General features: G+C 41.7%; 2 protein-coding genes across 2 annotated transcripts; both read right to left on the reverse strand.

Annotated features, from left to right (window-relative positions):
• Positions 1 to 265: 265 nt before the first annotated feature.
• Positions 266 to 1,233, reverse strand: LOC110305485 (olfactory receptor 2Y1B-like). Its single transcript, XM_021177481.2, has one exon. It carries the CDS (start codon positions 1,199 to 1,201, stop codon positions 266 to 268), a length of 936 nt encoding a protein of 311 aa, XP_021033140.1. The 5' UTR covers positions 1,202 to 1,233.
• A 10,468-nt stretch (positions 1,234 to 11,701) lies between these two features.
• Positions 11,702 to 16,853, reverse strand: LOC110305354 (olfactory receptor 2Y1B-like). Its single transcript, XM_029483142.2, has one exon. The coding sequence runs from the start codon at positions 14,181 to 14,183 to the stop codon at positions 13,248 to 13,250; it is 936 nt and encodes a 311-aa protein (XP_029339002.1). The 5' UTR covers positions 14,184 to 16,853; the 3' UTR covers positions 11,702 to 13,247.
• Positions 16,854 to 16,931: the final 78 nt, after the last annotated feature.

The following is a 16,931-nucleotide window of genomic DNA, read 5'->3' on the forward strand; positions in this document are numbered from 1 at the left end:
GTTTCCTTCTACGATGTGGAATTCAGGCATCAAACTTAGATCCTCAGGGTTGGCCACAAGTGCCTTAATCCTCTGAGCATTTTGCCAACCTAGGTCTGGTTTTGTTGTTTGTTTTGTTTTGGATTGCTGTTTGGTCTTCTATTTTTGTGTGCATGGACAGATTCGTGCATGTATATAACTAATTGTACTTGTTTTGATACTCATTTCCCCAGTCCCATGGAACTACTCAGAATATGAAATGTTTTTACTGATCAGCATTTCCCTCTTACCCTGTGGCTGTAGCTCTTCCTAGTACCTTCCACAGAGCTCCTTTCATATCCTTGTTCCTCAGGGTATAGATCAGAGGGTTGAGCATGGGGGTGATGATAGTATAAAAAAGGGCCACAAACTTCCCCTTGCTCTCAGAATAGCTGTCCTTGGGTTGTAAGTATGTGTAGGTAGCTGAACCATAGAACAGAGATACCACCAGGAGGTGGGAGCCACAAGTCCCAGCAGCCTTTCTGCGTGCAGCCACTGACTTGACTTTCAGCACTGCCCTAGCAATCTGTGCATAGGAGCCTAGAATGAACATGGCAGGCACTGCAACAATCACCACTCTGGCCACAAACATCTTGGCCTCTGTTCCTCCTGTGTCCTGGCAGGCCAACTTGAGGAACACAGGCATCTCACAGAAGAAGTGATTCAGTCGATGTCCACAGAGTGGCATGGCCATCATGAGGCCTGTTTGAATCAAAGAGTTCAAGAAGCCTCCTACCCAGGAAGCAATAGCCAATGCCTGGCAGAGAACGGGGTGCATGATGGTAGTATAGTGCAGTGGACGACACACAGCCGCATAGCGGTCAAAAGCCATCACCACCAGGAGCACACTCTCTGTGGATCCCAGAGCAAGAGATATGAACAGCTGGGCCACACACCCTCCATAGCTGATGGTCCTGTCATGTCCATGGAGATTTATGAGAAGCTGGGGCACAGTGCTGGTGGTGAAGCAGAGGTCCAGGAAGGAGAGGTGAGAAAGGAAGTAGTACATGGGGGTGTGCAGTCGAAGGTCCATTCGGGAGAGAGCGATGATGGCAGTGTTGCCAAAGAGAGTTAGGGAGTAGAAAATCAAAATATAAATAAAGAAGATGAGTTCTAGTAGAGGCCAGTCTGAGAAGCCCACCAAAATGAAGCTTTTACCTAAACTGGTGTTAAAGCTTCCCATAGCCTTTTACTGACACAGTAGTCAAGACAATTCAATGCATCTGAAGAAGGAAATGCATTAAGACATTGTTCATAGCCTTCTTCACATAATCCTAAATAATCGATTTCATTATTCAATTTTGTTTTATCCAGTATTTTATTCCTATCTTCTCTTCTATAGACTGAAGATCTCTGGTAGGAATTATGTCACTGTTCTTTGAACTATAACTCAGCTATTTGTTCCAAGACTTTAGACTGGCTGCTATTCAGTCTTGCTTTTGTTCCTTAGTTTGATCTATTTGTTAGCTTGTTACAGATCTGAATCCAGGCTCAGGCAGATGGTAATCAGAATATTAACCTCTGAGTCCTCCTCGGCCTCCTTCTGCACCATGGATATTGTCCGTACACCCATCCTGGAGTCCCACTCACAGCCGCTGCCATCTGCCACAGAACACTGAGAAGTTTCATTTCTTTGGGAGGGGGTAAAAAAAAAAAGCAAGAAATGAGTTCATTGTGATGAGTAAGAAGACTGCCCCTGCTCGACCTGGTTCTTCCACTAAAAATGTCTGCCATTCAACTCCACAGAAAGAGCGTTTTCTCCTCTCTATCTAAACCCTCTTTAAACTATATCTTGCTAGCTCCTTCTGCTCACTTGCTGACATCCATGCTGCATGTGTCTGTCCCTCTAGGAGTTCCTGTGTAGTATAGGACAGGCCAAACATAAAAATAAATATCAATGTTTATCACAAAAAATAATAATGACTAAACATTGTTACTGTCCTTTTGGTACTGAGGGTGACAAATGAGCACTACCTTCATTTACGTTAATGAGGGCTATTAACTTCAACCATGCTATTGAAATGTGCTTTTACATTTTTATCTCATAAAAATGAGTTTCCGCTGGAGAGATGGCTCAGCGTGTAAGAACACTGACTGCTCTTCCAAAGGTCCTGAGTTCAATTCCCAGCAACCACATGGTGGCTCACAACTCATCCGTAATGAGATCTGACACCCTCTTCTGGTGTGTCTAAAGACAGAAACAGGGTACTTATTTATAATAATAAATATTATTTTTAAAAAATTAGTTTCCTCTAAGCCTGCAGATTAACTGCTAATGCACTGGTAAACAATGGAAGTATGATAGGCATAAAATCTCAAAGGTGGCTACTTCTTATAAAATATGAATGAGATTATATGAAAGCATGCCAAAGAGAAAGAAAGCAAAGATGAGATTCCAAAGTCTAGCCTATGATTAGTATGAAACATATTTGAATACTTAACTAGTTCCTTTTTCTGTCAAGTTTAACAAACCAGAATAATGTCATCAGTGGTCAATGCTGAACTCAAAGCCTTTGGCTCAGTATCATGTCCCCACAGATCAACTCTATCAGGGGCCAGCTGTGCCTCCTGCTCTGAAATATATGCTTCTGTGAGCCTCGGCTTATTACCTGTAAAAAATATGGTAGTAATAACTTGATCCAAGCAATTGTAGTTGTGGCTACATGAAATAACATATCATGTATATTACCAAATTTGTTTATTCTCACTGTTATGCTGTTCTACCTTCAACACTAACTGTTAACTCATGCAAATGAGACTGCATAACTCACTCAGGATTGTATGTCTACCACTCACTGCAGTAGCTGGAAAATAACTATCCAAGAAAATTACTGATTGCCTGGATGGATGGAAGGATGGATGGATGGATGGGTGTACAAATGAATGTGTGTGTGCATTTGTAACCCTGGCACCATGTCTGATGTATATGGATGTCTCAGCAATCTGCACTGTTCCTTATCTATTAGCACTGGGTTTTTATTCACTCCTACTCGATTCTTCTAAACAATGACTTTATATCATGGCATGTAGAAATGAAAAACACATTTTCTTTTTTTTTTAATTTTGTGTGATTGAGTGCTTTGTCTGCGTCTGTGTATGGCAACCCTGTATATGCCTGCTGCTCACAGGGTCCAGAAGATGACACTGAATTTCCTAGGAACAGTATTACAGGCGATTCACACCCAGAAGCTGGCAATCTGAACCCAGGTCCTCTGGAAAAACTACAAGTGCTCCTAACCACTGAGCCATCTCTTCAGACCCTGACTAATACATTTTCAACCAGCAAAGCTTAGTGCTATAATTTCAATACGATAAACAAATGAACAATGATCCAATACGGTAAAACTCAGAGCTTTATATCAGTGATGATTATTTTAATGAATGAAAATCATTGGGATAATTTTAAAGCAGGAGGCATGAAGCTTAATTTTTAATACTTGGTGGTAGCTAGCTACATGCTCTACCCAGGACTGGCAACACTCATGAGGAGCCAGGATTTAAACTGGCAGACCCAGAAGCTTATAACTCCCAAACCCTAAAAAAAACTAGAGACTTTAGGCTTTGGAAGCCAGCCTTATAGGTTTCGGGATTGGGGGGCACCCTTGAAGCTATCCTTAACTGGTAGCCACCTGCAAATGAGAATTTAGTTTTCGCCAAGGGAGTCTCACTAGGGAAACAAACTATTAAGTGTAGGCTCTGTGCCCAGCAGTAGATGGCTGACAGGAAATGAACTCAACAGCATATTAGAAGGTTCCCTGCCTCACAGTGTCTTGTCAGGGCATTTTTAAATCTTATTTTTTATTTTTATTTTATTGGATGAACACATATTTTTTTCTAGCTTTTTACCAGACAGGTCCTTTGCAGATAGATAAGTAGATAGATAGATAGATAGATAGATAGATAGATAGATAGATAGATAGATAGATAGATATTCTGGATTCCAGGTTAGTGTTTTTAAGGGATTCCCAAGTGTGTAAATGAGCGGGTCTCTGTGTTTGTGTCGATTTCATGTGCTTTTTGGGGGGCTCTTTTCCTTCTGCTTGGTTTTTCTACCCTATTTTCATGTGTTAGTTTTTGCTTCATCTTATTATGTATTATATTCAATTATTATCCTTGAGAAGACTGTTTTCTAATAAGAAAGAAAATGCGGGTGGGTGGGATGAGGGTGGGGAGAAGCTCAGAGGAGTAGAAGGAGAGAAAATCACAATCAGGAAATATGAAGTGCGAAAAAATAAAAAGGGGGTGAAGAATCTCACCTAAGACTACAGATCCTGTGACTGGAAGCTTAGTGCTCTGGGCTTTCACCACCAGTGGCCAGGAGGAAATTCTGACAGCAGCCAAGAAGAAGATGTTCTCTGTTCAAGAAAGCTAGGGACCAGGGCTGGTGAGATGGCTCAGTGGGTAAGAGCACCCGACTGCTCTTCCGAAGGTCCAGAGTTCAAATCCCAGCAACCACATGGTGGCTCACAACCATCCTTAACGAGATCTGGTGCCCTCTTCTGGAGTGTCTGAAGACAGCTACAGTGTACTTACATATAATAAATAAATAAATCTTTAAAAAAACACAAAAAAAAAGTTAAAAAAAGAAAAGAAAGAAAGCTATGGACCAGGGAAGGTCTAACAGCTGTCTATTGGGGATTTTAACTTCCCCGGCATCCAACATCTTCCCTATTTAAAATAAAAACAAACATAAAAAGTCTGTTTACAGGATAAGAGGTCACGAACTGCAGAGGGAGCGTGCATGGAAGAAGCTGGTGTGAAGGAGAGATGGAGATGATATAGGTACATCACTCACTTATGAAAATCTCAAAAATACACATTTACAGTAAGAACATAGTTTTTTTTAAGTGTGTGCATGTTTAAATTCCAGACTTATTGTTAACCTTAACAGCACTCTACTCTTGGATCATTTTATCTGTCTCAATCACAGTTGGGTAATTGTACTGATGGAGGATAGTGAAGTTGCAAAACTTTTAACTAGGTCACAAGAATGTAGATGACAACTCCAAACAGCCAAATTAACTCTAAGAGAGATAAACAAAGTCAGATGTGCCACACTTCCAAGTACATTACAGAGAAACAGTAACCTTAAAAACAGTAAAGAACACAGAGAGCACTGGGAGGGAAGAGAGAGCCAGACACAAATCTGAATGCACACAGCCAACTGCTGCTCCAAGGGCGGCAGGAGGACACAAAGAACATAGGAGAGTCTCTCATGTAAGAAGGGCTGGGAGAGATGCATTTACACAGCAAAGATAAAGCTACCACTATTGAACACCCTTCACAAAGCTCAGTTCAATGATGACAAAGCCCTTGGAAAACATCATGGAGCCAACTGAGGGACACTGTGTAAGAGGAATAAGCAGCCAGAATTAAAAGAAAACTTGTATAACCTCACTGGTATAGACACCATTGTATGTATATATGATATGTAAGAGAATAATATGACAATGTAAGAGAATAAAATATGGCTGCTGCAAATGCAGCCGAGGTGACAGGGAGAGGCTGCAGGGCACAGGGTACAAAGTGCAAGATGCATAGGGTTTTAAAGTGTCTCAATGTCTAACAGAAGAGACTATCTCTGCCATAATATCGAAAGGAGGGAGGGAGAACGAGAGGAGCAGAGAAAGCGGGAGGGTAAATCAATGCAGAGCACTGTGTGTTAACTTGCACAATCATAACCCTGTTCAAAGTCACCTCTGATCTCATGTACTTGTTAACATCACCTAAGTGTGCACCAGCATTGTTCAGCACACTTTACATGCCGCCCAGAGGAGATCACAGTTCTCTATCAGGAGAGAACTTTTTCTCAGTGGAACATGGTGATTAAGCAGACATTTGGGGTTGACATGTGTGACACCTGGTTTGTGTGGGTAGAGTGTCACAGTATAGCCTGCACCACACAAGAGACTTTATCACCTCCATGACACACACAAAAAGAATGTGGGCTGAATGCCAACTGTGCTGAGAAACACTTTAGAGACAGGCTTGCTGTTCTCAGCTGAGATGACACTTTGCTGTAAGACCACCCAAGGCACTGCACCTTCACACAGACCCATCCAACCCAATTTCTGATTTAATTATATACCTGCACCACCATTCTAGAGCTTCCAGAGAGTGCTGCTGTGTCTAGCGTGTCTGCAATGATCATTTCAGGATGCAGAAGGACTGTCACATGTAAGCCGCACAAAGGTCCCCAAGTCTGCAGACATTCTCCTGCACCAGCATTCAGAGGTTCACAGAAAAGCACTGTAGCTCTCTTCCTTAGGAAAGAGAACAGGAACCAGGTGGGGGGGGAAGAAGGGAGGAACTGCCCCATATGCTCCAGGAGATGATTTCTCACCACGCGTACATCATGTTGCTTTGCCTCCCTCTGTGCAATCAAAACCTTGACGCTTACATGCCCAGTTGGGAGCCTTTATTTTTTATTTCTTGTATTTTTGAAATTATAATATAATCACTTCAATCTCTTCTCCCCTTTTGTCCCTTGAAACCTTCCCAGGTACTCGTCTTTGCTCTCTTTAAAACTCATGGCTTCGTTTTTTTGTTTGTTTGTTTTTTCATTAATTGTTGTTGCATGCAAATATACATTTATGTAGAATATATTCCTAAATATAATGCTTGGTCTGTATACTGCCACTTGTAAGTCTGTTTTGAAATGTTGGACACCCAGTAGGTTTTTATTATTATTATTATTATTGGATGTTTCCCTGTACTTCTTAGACCCCAGGCCCCTGCTGAGAATGGATGGTCTTCAGTTGTATATGTCTGAGATCAGCTGAAGTGTCCTCTTATATCTCTCATAAGAATGATGTCAAGGACACTCTGTGTTCTCCACAGGTGACCTTTCCCTTCCTGCATTTCACAAACTCTCACAGCTTCAGCACCATCCACTGCATGGAGGGCATGTTACTAATGCCTCATATTGTTACTCTATACTTACCTGAGATCCTGGTTAGAATTGTTCACATCCACTTGTACCAATCACAGAAAGAAGACCTCAGCATAAACAATTCTCTTGAATCTGTCTCTTTTCTGGAATGGCTGCCCACTACTCCATCTGTGTTCAGCATTGGGCTTCTGGTAAATTCCACACAGTAAAAGCTATATCTCACAAGCCAGGAGTGTGAGCCTCAGAGTAGACCCAACTCTAGACAAAAGTGAGTGGGCAAATGCACTGCACTAGGCTTTATATAAATAGCCCTACTCCACACAGCTGAGGAGGAGAGACAGTCCTCATGACAGGATCATACAATAATCTCCAGGCTCCTTCCAAAGGACCATCCTCCAGGACCTGAAGAAGACAACTGTGCTAAGTAAACAATACTGGACCCCACAATTCTCCAATAGAGATAGGAGCTTCAAAATGACCCAAGTCTCACTGCAGCAAAGGGAGAACACAGTGTCAGGCTGATATAACCTGCTCCTGGCAGGCCCTGAGTAGCTATCTAAGATTATCAATATTTTCTTTTTTTAAAAAAGTATTCTATCCAATGCTTCTGTGCCACTCCAAGGACTATACTAACAAGTCATCTAAAGACATCCTGGATGAGAAATGAGTGCTTTCATTGAACATTTGAGATTAAAACAAAACAAAACAAAACAAAATAAAACAGGATGCTTACTAATGGGTGTGTGCCGGCTTTTATACAAGTTAGAATATTTTTCAAAGAGTACAGATTGCAAACTTTTTTGTTCTTTTCCACAGGGCAGAATAAAGGCCATGGCCTGAAATGTGATAAAGGTCAAACAGTGGGTAAATATCCAGAAAACTTGAGAAATACAAAGAATAGCAGTCTTAAAGTGCACGTTTTCTTTTACATTTAAATTATCTTTTTAAATGGAAGTGTTACTGTTAGTCTCCTTAAGAACCAAAAAGAAAGGACATTTGAATGTTTGGTATTACAAATGCCCTTGTCTGGGATTACCAGGAGCCTGAGTTCATCTCCCAGTATGTAGATGGACATGTGGATGCATGTCTGTTCACTGGCTTCTGTAAATACTAAACTAGTTTGCAGTGCTTGGAATCAATCCCAAGGCTCCCATATGCTCAACAAAGCATTTACCACTGACCTCCACTCTCAATACTAAAGTCTTTGATATCAGAAATGATAAATTATACCTCCTTCAACCAATACACAGAGTTAATGATCTTGACTGACTGTATTGGACTACCTTTGAGCAAAAACCAACCAAACAACAACAAAAACAACATAACAAAACAACAACAAAAACTCCCCAAACCCCACATCTGAAGACAAGAAAAGGTTCAACAAATTCCCTACTAAGCACCTTCATTACTGACACATCCATCCTTGACACTCAGTTTTCTTTCTCTTGCTACACCTGAGTATGCAACTCTCTCAGTCTCTGGATAACTAACTCTCAATCAAAGCTGAGTAGGCACTAACTCATCCTTGGCCTCGTCAGTCTGCAATTCTTACACACACCATCATTCTCTCTTGCCTATAGCATCACACACTGAAGAGAAATCATACCACATTCACTCTATCCCATAAGCATTTAGAGTAATATTCAAGACTCCTTTGTGAAATATGTAATAACATACCATTTTGTAGTATAAAGAGAGAAGAAGATAAGTCTAGTCACCTTAATCACAATTCAAAGTCTGAACAAATGGCTCTGACTTCAAACACAGAACCCTACTTCCAAGTAAGAAAGCTCTCCCATCCTCTGCCACTCTAATAAACAGCTCTTCATTTACTCTGATCATCTCAGACCATGGCTCAGTCTCTGTCATCTGCTTCTGGTGTCTACAATTGGCTTTGCATCTTAGATCTTAGGCATCAACGAAATTGACTTCCAGAAGGGACCATGAATGCAGAGTATCTTACCCAGTCAGCACTCACCACCGCCATGGAAAGAAAACAATTGTGTTGAATTCCCTCAGTCCTGCTGGCTTCTGGATCATATGAAACCCAGGCTACACTGGTGTCATCTAGAAGTATGTGAGAAAGACGTGTTTCTCTTTGGTTCCATCTGCATCTGTCTGTGGTACTGAAAGCTGAATCTCAGCTATGTTCCTGGAGAAATCATGCTTATTTGAGGCCACAGCCTGTAGCAGGCTCACCTGCTGAGGCCCATTACTAAGGGGCAGAGGAAAGCCTGTACTGTTCTCTTGCTCATCACCATAATCAATTCATCCTAGGCAGGAGCTGGTATATCATCCAGTCTGACCTTAGGGAAGACTGTACTATGCTTGCCCCTGGGACACTGTCTGGCCTCTCTAATCGATGTGGAAACATGATTGTTTACTCAAGTCTGGCCTTGGAGACCTCTGGGGATCGTAAGCATATTATAATTAACTGACTGCTTCCATATCTGTTCTCCTCAGCTCTTTCTATTCCCATACACTGCCCAATTCAAAGAAGTGACCCATGCAGCTCCTCAAACCACACCTTTTTATATGGCTTGTGAAAGTCCATGTTATCATAATCCTCGTACTTTCCCAACTTTGACCAAAGCCTTTCCATCAGACCATATACCAGGTCTCACATAACCCAACCATGTTCACCATAATCTGAATATCTTCTTATCACGGAAGTTTCATCTAAGTTTGTTCCCATGCATGGGGATTGTCTTTCCAACTAAACATTTTCTCTCATTTAAAGTCTGATGTACTGTATTGCTCTTGTAAAAATTCTAATTCATACATTAGTAGTTCTTATTTTATACCCTGGTTTTGTCCACAACAAAGCTAAAATTAAAGAATTAATTAATTTTTTATTATTGTATGTCAAATGGTCTGCCTAGGGGGAGAAGCTGACAGATAGCCTAGTGCTGTGTAGTGAGATTCTGGAAGAATTTAAATCCTGACAGCTGTTCACAGGAGAAATACTAAGCCTGTCCTAAGGTGCACAGACATCCTCAGAGCATGTAGACTAAGAGAAATAATGGTCACAGATTGTTTGCCCAGCCTAGGGCCCTTTCAGCAGCCAATGGGATTTAACGGCCACAGTTTTAGCTTTAGTCTGTCAGGTCTGAGGGTCTACCTCTAGAAGCAGGCATGGCAGGTCAGAATAATGCCCTTGGGCATGAACATCACAAGCTGGCCCAGCCAAGAGCACCTGGAAAATGCAATACACAGAATTTCTGTCAACCAGGTACCCCAAGAAGAGGACAGTTGATCAGGTGGTGTCTTTGACCCATGCTGCTATCTCCCCAAATCTGTTTGTACTGTAATGCACTTTGCTATCATTTCCTTTTTCATATCTCACTGGATGTTCAACACTAACTGGCACTCACTTTAAATGGTGAGGTGTCCACTCCCTGTAAAGGGGGTTTATTGCATATTGCCAAACTCTTGAGCATCTCACCGATTAGTAAAAGCATCTGTAAGAAGTCTACTGATATCATGTAAAAAAACTAAACAAAATCACTACAGGTGACTGAAAAAATACACTCACAGAAGTCTTAAGGTTTGGGGGTAAAAATTCCAATAAGAAAACTAAGCTGCTTCTCTAGGACTTTGGACCTGGGAAGGTCCTTGAAACATCATAGACTGCAATCCTATCACTAATGTTGTTGGTGGATGCTAGAAATAGGCAGTAAGTCTTCATTGCTGAAAACATCAATGCCTTTGACTGTCAGACATTGAAAAATGAAACTAGGACTAAACTGGTAGCTCCCCGCCTGTTAGTTGCCTTTTGTAATGCTGAAGGCACCACATAAACTTCGGGAGAAGAATTCTCACCAACAGTTCCACTCAGCTATGGAGCCCATGTGCCATATTACCAAAATGCTAGGCAAGCTGTGCTCATGGGTGCAATAATGGCACAACTGTGATGGGCGAGCTGTTTTACGGTTGAATCAGGAGTCACCTCACAGCACAACCCTCAAATGTACTATAAGCCAGACAAAGGAGGTCAGAGGTTTCAGTGGAGAAGCTACTGCTATTATTTTCTTAAGTAATATATTGTGTCAAATTACATTCTAAGTGTGTGTGTGTGTGTGTGTACTTATGAACCACTGTTACTATTAGCTTCAATTGTTTGTGGAAGGACACTTCTTTTTTGACAAGAAACAAAAGCAAATTCATAAATGCCCAAGCTTCTGAAACGATATGACTATGACTATGGCATGGTGGAACAAAACTAAGTCACAGATGGAGAAAACTATCAAACAGCCATATCACCCCCTTCAAGGTTCATAGTCCTTTGGAGATGAGGGTACAGTAAGAATGTAAGCACCAAGAGATGAGGTGGAGTCTTCTTGTAGTTATTTCCTCTGTATTGAAAAGTTCCCTCTTTGAAAATAGAGGAAGGTTTCTTAAGGCTCAGAAAGTAAACAAAACTCACAAGTCTCAAGAAGTTCCTGAAACTAACAAGAATCCCAAGGGCCTTCCTCAAGTTTACACAAGCAGAAACAACTACTTCAGAGAAGAGATTCTGTCTGACTGGCTGACGTGCCTGTAAGTAATGCAGAGTGGCCCAGGACTGTGGCTTTCCTGAGACACCACCTATACCTGGGTTGGCTTTTTGGTAATCCTTGAGTCATCGCCACTACTGTAAGTAACCCAAAATCAAATCCCCAGTTTGCTAAGGTAGAGTTAGGTAAAACAACTTCTTTGATTTGTTGCTCCATCTTAGGTTACAAGTGTAACCTAAGATCACTTCTGCCAAAAAAGTCACAAAACACTTTTCAAGGTGAGAACTGTATTTTTTCATTGATAAAAGAATTACACAAAATATAAATATGACAAAATCATGATGCTGAATAATGTTTAGCGATAAGGATGCAAAATAAGTTCCAAACACAAACAAAACTGATGCAAACTCATTATGATGAAACAGGATTCAGTTCACACACAATTACATTTACAAAAGTTTATTAACAAAGATGCCTGCACTTTTACACATAAAACCACCATTTCAATGCATGGAAGTAAGCAATTTCATGGAATTCTGGTAGTTGAATTAAACAGATGAAGAGGAGTGAGATGGAACCCCAAATCAACTTTGAGATACCTGGTCAAATGATAAGTAGTAGCCTTTCCCTTTTTATGGTTAATTTTCTTACAAATAGTTTTTCTATATTGATGTTTGCATCTGGACATATATAAGATATCAAATTTTTGAATTTTTCCTTTAGGCTACTAATCTTGCAACTGGGTGTATATTAGTTGTTGAGTTCTTAGACATTTGTATACTCATTTATCCTGTTCACATCACTAACAGGGAAGGAATCTAGCCAGTTGTTAAGGCAGATGCTCATAGCTCTGCTGGGAGAGCTTTGTTGCTTGACTGCAGCAGAAATGACTCTGCCTTCTTCTCCAAGAGGGAAGACTAACCCATGTCTCAAATTCACACATTACATGGGGCAGCTCTGCTTGCAAAAGAATGGAAAGCACTAATGTAAGAGGCCTTAAAAACAGGGCATAAGTTATGGCTGACTTCAGACCGGGTCATGATATATTTAAAAAGTGGGGTGATATTAAGGTCCCACTTGGAGCTGATGCTCCACACCCATGCACATGCAGGTAACCCTACACAGATCCAGTGGGTCATAAAGTCTATAAAAGGGCAGGAAGTTGTGAGAGCAAAGTGGTTTTGAGCAACAGGAAAGAAATAGAAAGAAGGAACTGGGTTTGGATTTGATCAAAGTATAGTATCTGAATGTATGGGGATCTGACTTTGAGTGTTGCCATTCAAAATTTAAAATACTGTGACAATCAGACTTGCCAAGAACTCAGCCCACTTTCACAGGTGCTCACAATCCACCTCTCCCAGGCTCCTGTGCAAAGTTGTGTCTGCATCTGCATTTATCTTTGCTGAGCAGCAAGGACAGACAGTAACCCAGGGAGAAGATCCTTACTCCAGCTCCCAAACAAGGAAGGCATTAAAACCCTATGGCTGCTGGGGAATGTTTTATTTTGTTTCAAGTTTTGTGATTTATTTGCTTTACACACACACACTTGTGTGTGGAGGACTTGATTGTGTCCTACTACAATGTGGAATACAGGCATCAAACTCAGATCCTCAGGGTTGGCCACAAGTGCCTTTATCCTCTAAGCATCTTGCCATCCTAGGATTGGTTTTGTTGTTTGGTTTGGTTTGGTTTGCTGTCTTGTCTTTTATTTTTGTGAGTATGGACAGCTTCATGCATGTACATAACTAATTGTAGTTTTTTTGACACCCAATTCCCCTCTTCCAATGAAAAACCCTCTGGACTTCAGTATATAAGATGTTTTACTCATCAGCATTTTCCTCCTACCCTGTGGCTGCAGCTCTTCCTAGCACCTTCCACAGAGCCCCTTTCATATCCTTGTTTCTCAGGGTATAGATCAGAGGGTTGAGCATGGGGGTGACGATAGTATAAAAAAGGGCCACAAACTTCCCCTTGCTCTCAGAATAGCTGTCTTTGGGTTGTAAGTATGTATAGGTGGCTGAGCCATAGAACAGAGATACCACCAGGAGGTGGGAGCCACAAGTCCCAGCAGCCTTTCTGCGTGCAGCCACTGACTTGACCTTCAGCACTGCCCTAGCAATCTGTGCATAGGAGCCTAGAATGAGCATGGCAGGCACTGCAACAATCACCACTCTGGCCACAAACATCTTGACCTCTGTTCCTCCTGTGTCTTCACAGGCCAACTTGAGGAACACAGGCATCTCACAGAAGAAGTGATTCAGTCGATGTCCACAGAGTGGCATGGTCATCATGAGGCCTGTTTGAATCAGAGAGTTCAAGAAGCCTCCTACCCAGGAAGCAATAGCCAATGCCTGGCAGAGAACGGGGTGCATGATGGTAGTATAGTGCAGTGGACGACACACAGCCGCATAGCGGTCAAAAGCCATCACCACCAGGAGCACACTCTCTGTGGATCCCAGAGCAAGAAATATGAACAGCTGGGCCACACATCCTCCATAGCTGATGGTCCTGTCATGTCCATGGAGGTTGATGAGGAGCTGGGGCACAGTGCTGGTGGTGAAGCAGAGGTCCAGGAAGGAGAGGTGAGACAGAAAGAAGTACATGGGGGTGTGCAGTCGAAGGTCCATTCGGGAGAGAGCAATGATGGCTGTGTTTCCCAAGAGAGTTATAGAGTAGAAAATCAAAATATAAATAAAGAAGATGAGTTCTAGTAGAGGCCAGTCTGAGAAGCCCACCAAAATGAAGCCTCCTCCCAAACTGGTGTTGAAGGTTCCCATAGCCTTTGACCTGAACAAGTACCCGAAGGCAATTCAGTGCATCCTATGAGGAATAAGGGTTCATATGCTGTTTACAGTATTCCTTAAGCACTCCCAAAACACGAGTTTGTTTTCTGTTCTGTTATCCAGCCAACTTCACTCCAGCCTTCCATTCTCACTCTACCCTACTTTAGATAGATAACCTCTGGATTAAGAATGATATCATCTTTCTTTGAACCATATCTCTGCTGCCTCTTTGTTCCTAGATTTAGCCAGGTTTCTCAGTCCTGTAGATTTGATGTTTCTTGTTCCCATAACACTAGAATTTGGACCTCACCCAGCACCTTGGAAATTGCTTTAAAAACAATGAGAAGGGGGTTGTGGGAAAAGCAAAGGTAATACGCATGTCACACACATCACACATGTCACACACATGACAACTGGAGATTAGACCCCCAACATCTATAGAACACTCTCGTTTGCTCAGAATCATCATTAAATTTTCAGGTTCAAGTGTAAGACCACATCATCAACTTACTGTGCCAGCACAAAGGATACATTATCTGACCTCCCATCCAATAATTTTATTACTGGCTTGGAGATAGATTGGTGGTACAGAAACTGCCCAGTGTTTGGGAAACTCTGGTTTTATTATCAGAACTGCAAACATATTTCCTTGTTTCTGGAGATCATTCATATACAGAGGCACTCACAAACGCACAGAGAGATGAAGGTAGATACTCACCAGTTTCTATGACGTAGTGCATCAGCAGTATCAGATATGTCAGTGCCTAAATGCTTGGTGCTTGATAGAGGGAGTTAGATCAGCACAGTGTCATTAAAAGACAATTTAAATAGGTAACAGTACAAACCCAGTTTTCTCTTGTTAGGTTTGCATATATAACCCTCTCCTCGGTCTCTGGAGAATTAACTCTCAACCAAAGCTGAGTAAGCACTAAATCACCCTTGGCCTCATTTCTTCATAACAAATCATTTCTTCATAACAACGCCAACGCTCACTCTAGAGTTTCCTGCGAATATTTATTGTGGTCTTTAAGACTGCTTTATGAAATATTTAATAATATATGACCAGAAAATAAAGCTGGGTGGTGGTAGTTCATGTCTTTTGTCCCATCACTAGGGAGGTAAAGGCAGGAAGACGTCTGAGTTTGAGGCCAGTGTGGGTCTACAGAGCAAGGTCCAGGACAGCCAGCAATACACAGAAAACTCTGTCTTGGGGGGCAGGGGGGGGGAAAGACCGGGAAAATAAAATAAGTATGGTCTGCTCAACTGAAATTCAAAGTCTGAAATTCAAAGTCTGGATGAATACACTGCTTTCTACACAGACAGGACTTTGCCTCAAATTAGGAAGAATTCTCTTCCATCCTCTGCCCCTTAATAAATTGTTCTTCATTTAGTTTCAGTCGTTTTGGCCATGGCTCTGCCTTCTGTCTCCTGGATCTGACGTCTTCAGTTTGCTTTGCATTTTAGGTTCCAGGCATCTGAGATATTGAGCTTTGAAAGGAAACCCTGTAAATCCTGCACAGATCACCCACTTTGAACTCACTCAAGGTCTGGGGAAGAAAAACTCATGCTTACCTTCTTCAGTTCTGGAAGATCATGTGAGACCTGCTCCTCTTTGGTTCTGACTTCATCTGTGGTGTGGAGGGCTTGAAGCCCAGCTGATCCTAGATAAGTCTTGCTTATCTATGACTCTCAGCCCCAAGAGTCTCACCAGCCAGGCACATCGCTAAGAAGAAGTAACTGCCCTCCACCGTACTCTCTGGCTCACTTACCCTAACTAAGACTATGAAGGACCTGGTATATTATTAAGCCACCCTTTCCCCTCCGGACATTGCCTGTGATTCTATAATAGCAGTGGCAATTGAATTATTTATCACCTGTGGCCTTTGAGACCTCTGGGCCCCAATGTGGCAATTATAACCAATGGGCTGGTTCTCCAAGATGCTCTCACTGTCTTCAGCTACTACAATTTCCTGCTCACTGCCCAATCTTAGCTCCTCTGTTCCTCACTCACTGCCCAGTTTAAATTAACTCACTCATAGTCCTTAGAATACACAATTTCACTTGGCTCATGCAACTTTCTATTGTGAGATTCCTCATGTATCCCCAACTTGGACCCAAGTCCTGTAAACCCTAAAATTAGATCATATTCTGTGTCTCATATAAGTCTACCATGCTCACCACAATCCAGGAGTCTAACTTCTATAGACATCTAATCAAATGCTCATGTTCTCAATTACACACATCATTGACCCAACTAAGCATTTATTCCTTTGAGGGAGAGTTTGACCTTTCAGGGGCTCTTCAAATTCCATATGAACTTTAGAGTAGGTGTCTTTCTTTTCTGCAAATAAAATATTTCTCCATTTTTGTGGAAATTGAATTAAATCTGTAGAGTGCTTTGAAATAGTGTTGACATCTTAACAATATTTAGCTTCCCAATCTACAGTCATGGGATCTGCATTTGTTTTAACTTTTTTGCTACCATTTTACAGATTTTCATATACTGGTCATTTTACTTCCTTAGTTAAATGAATTTCTCTATATTTTCTTTGCTTGGAGGTAAATGATTTTCTTTCTCAGTCTCCTTTTGGAATTGTTCAGTTTCTCCTCGCGCACTGTTTTCACTAAACACTTTGTTTGGGGTCCTGGGACACAAAAGAATGATAATTGGGCCCCCTTCCTTCCCAGAGTATACAGAATTCCCTTACCATTCTTTTGCGGGGGGGGGGGGGGGTTGGCTTT

The sequence above is a fragment of the Mus caroli genome, unplaced genomic scaffold (genome assembly GCF_978045245.1).
Source record: "Mus caroli unplaced genomic scaffold, Mus_caroli_1 scaffold_13, whole genome shotgun sequence".
NCBI classification, from domain to species: Eukaryota; Metazoa; Chordata; class Mammalia; order Rodentia; family Muridae; genus Mus; species Mus caroli.

Coding starts and splice junctions, on each gene's coding strand:
- LOC110305485 (XM_021177481.2), bottom strand. CDS start 1,201: ATGGGAAGCTTTAACACCAGTTTAGGTAAAAGCTTCATTTTGGTGGGC.
- LOC110305354 (XM_029483142.2), bottom strand. CDS start 14,183: ATGGGAACCTTCAACACCAGTTTGGGAGGAGGCTTCATTTTGGTGGGC.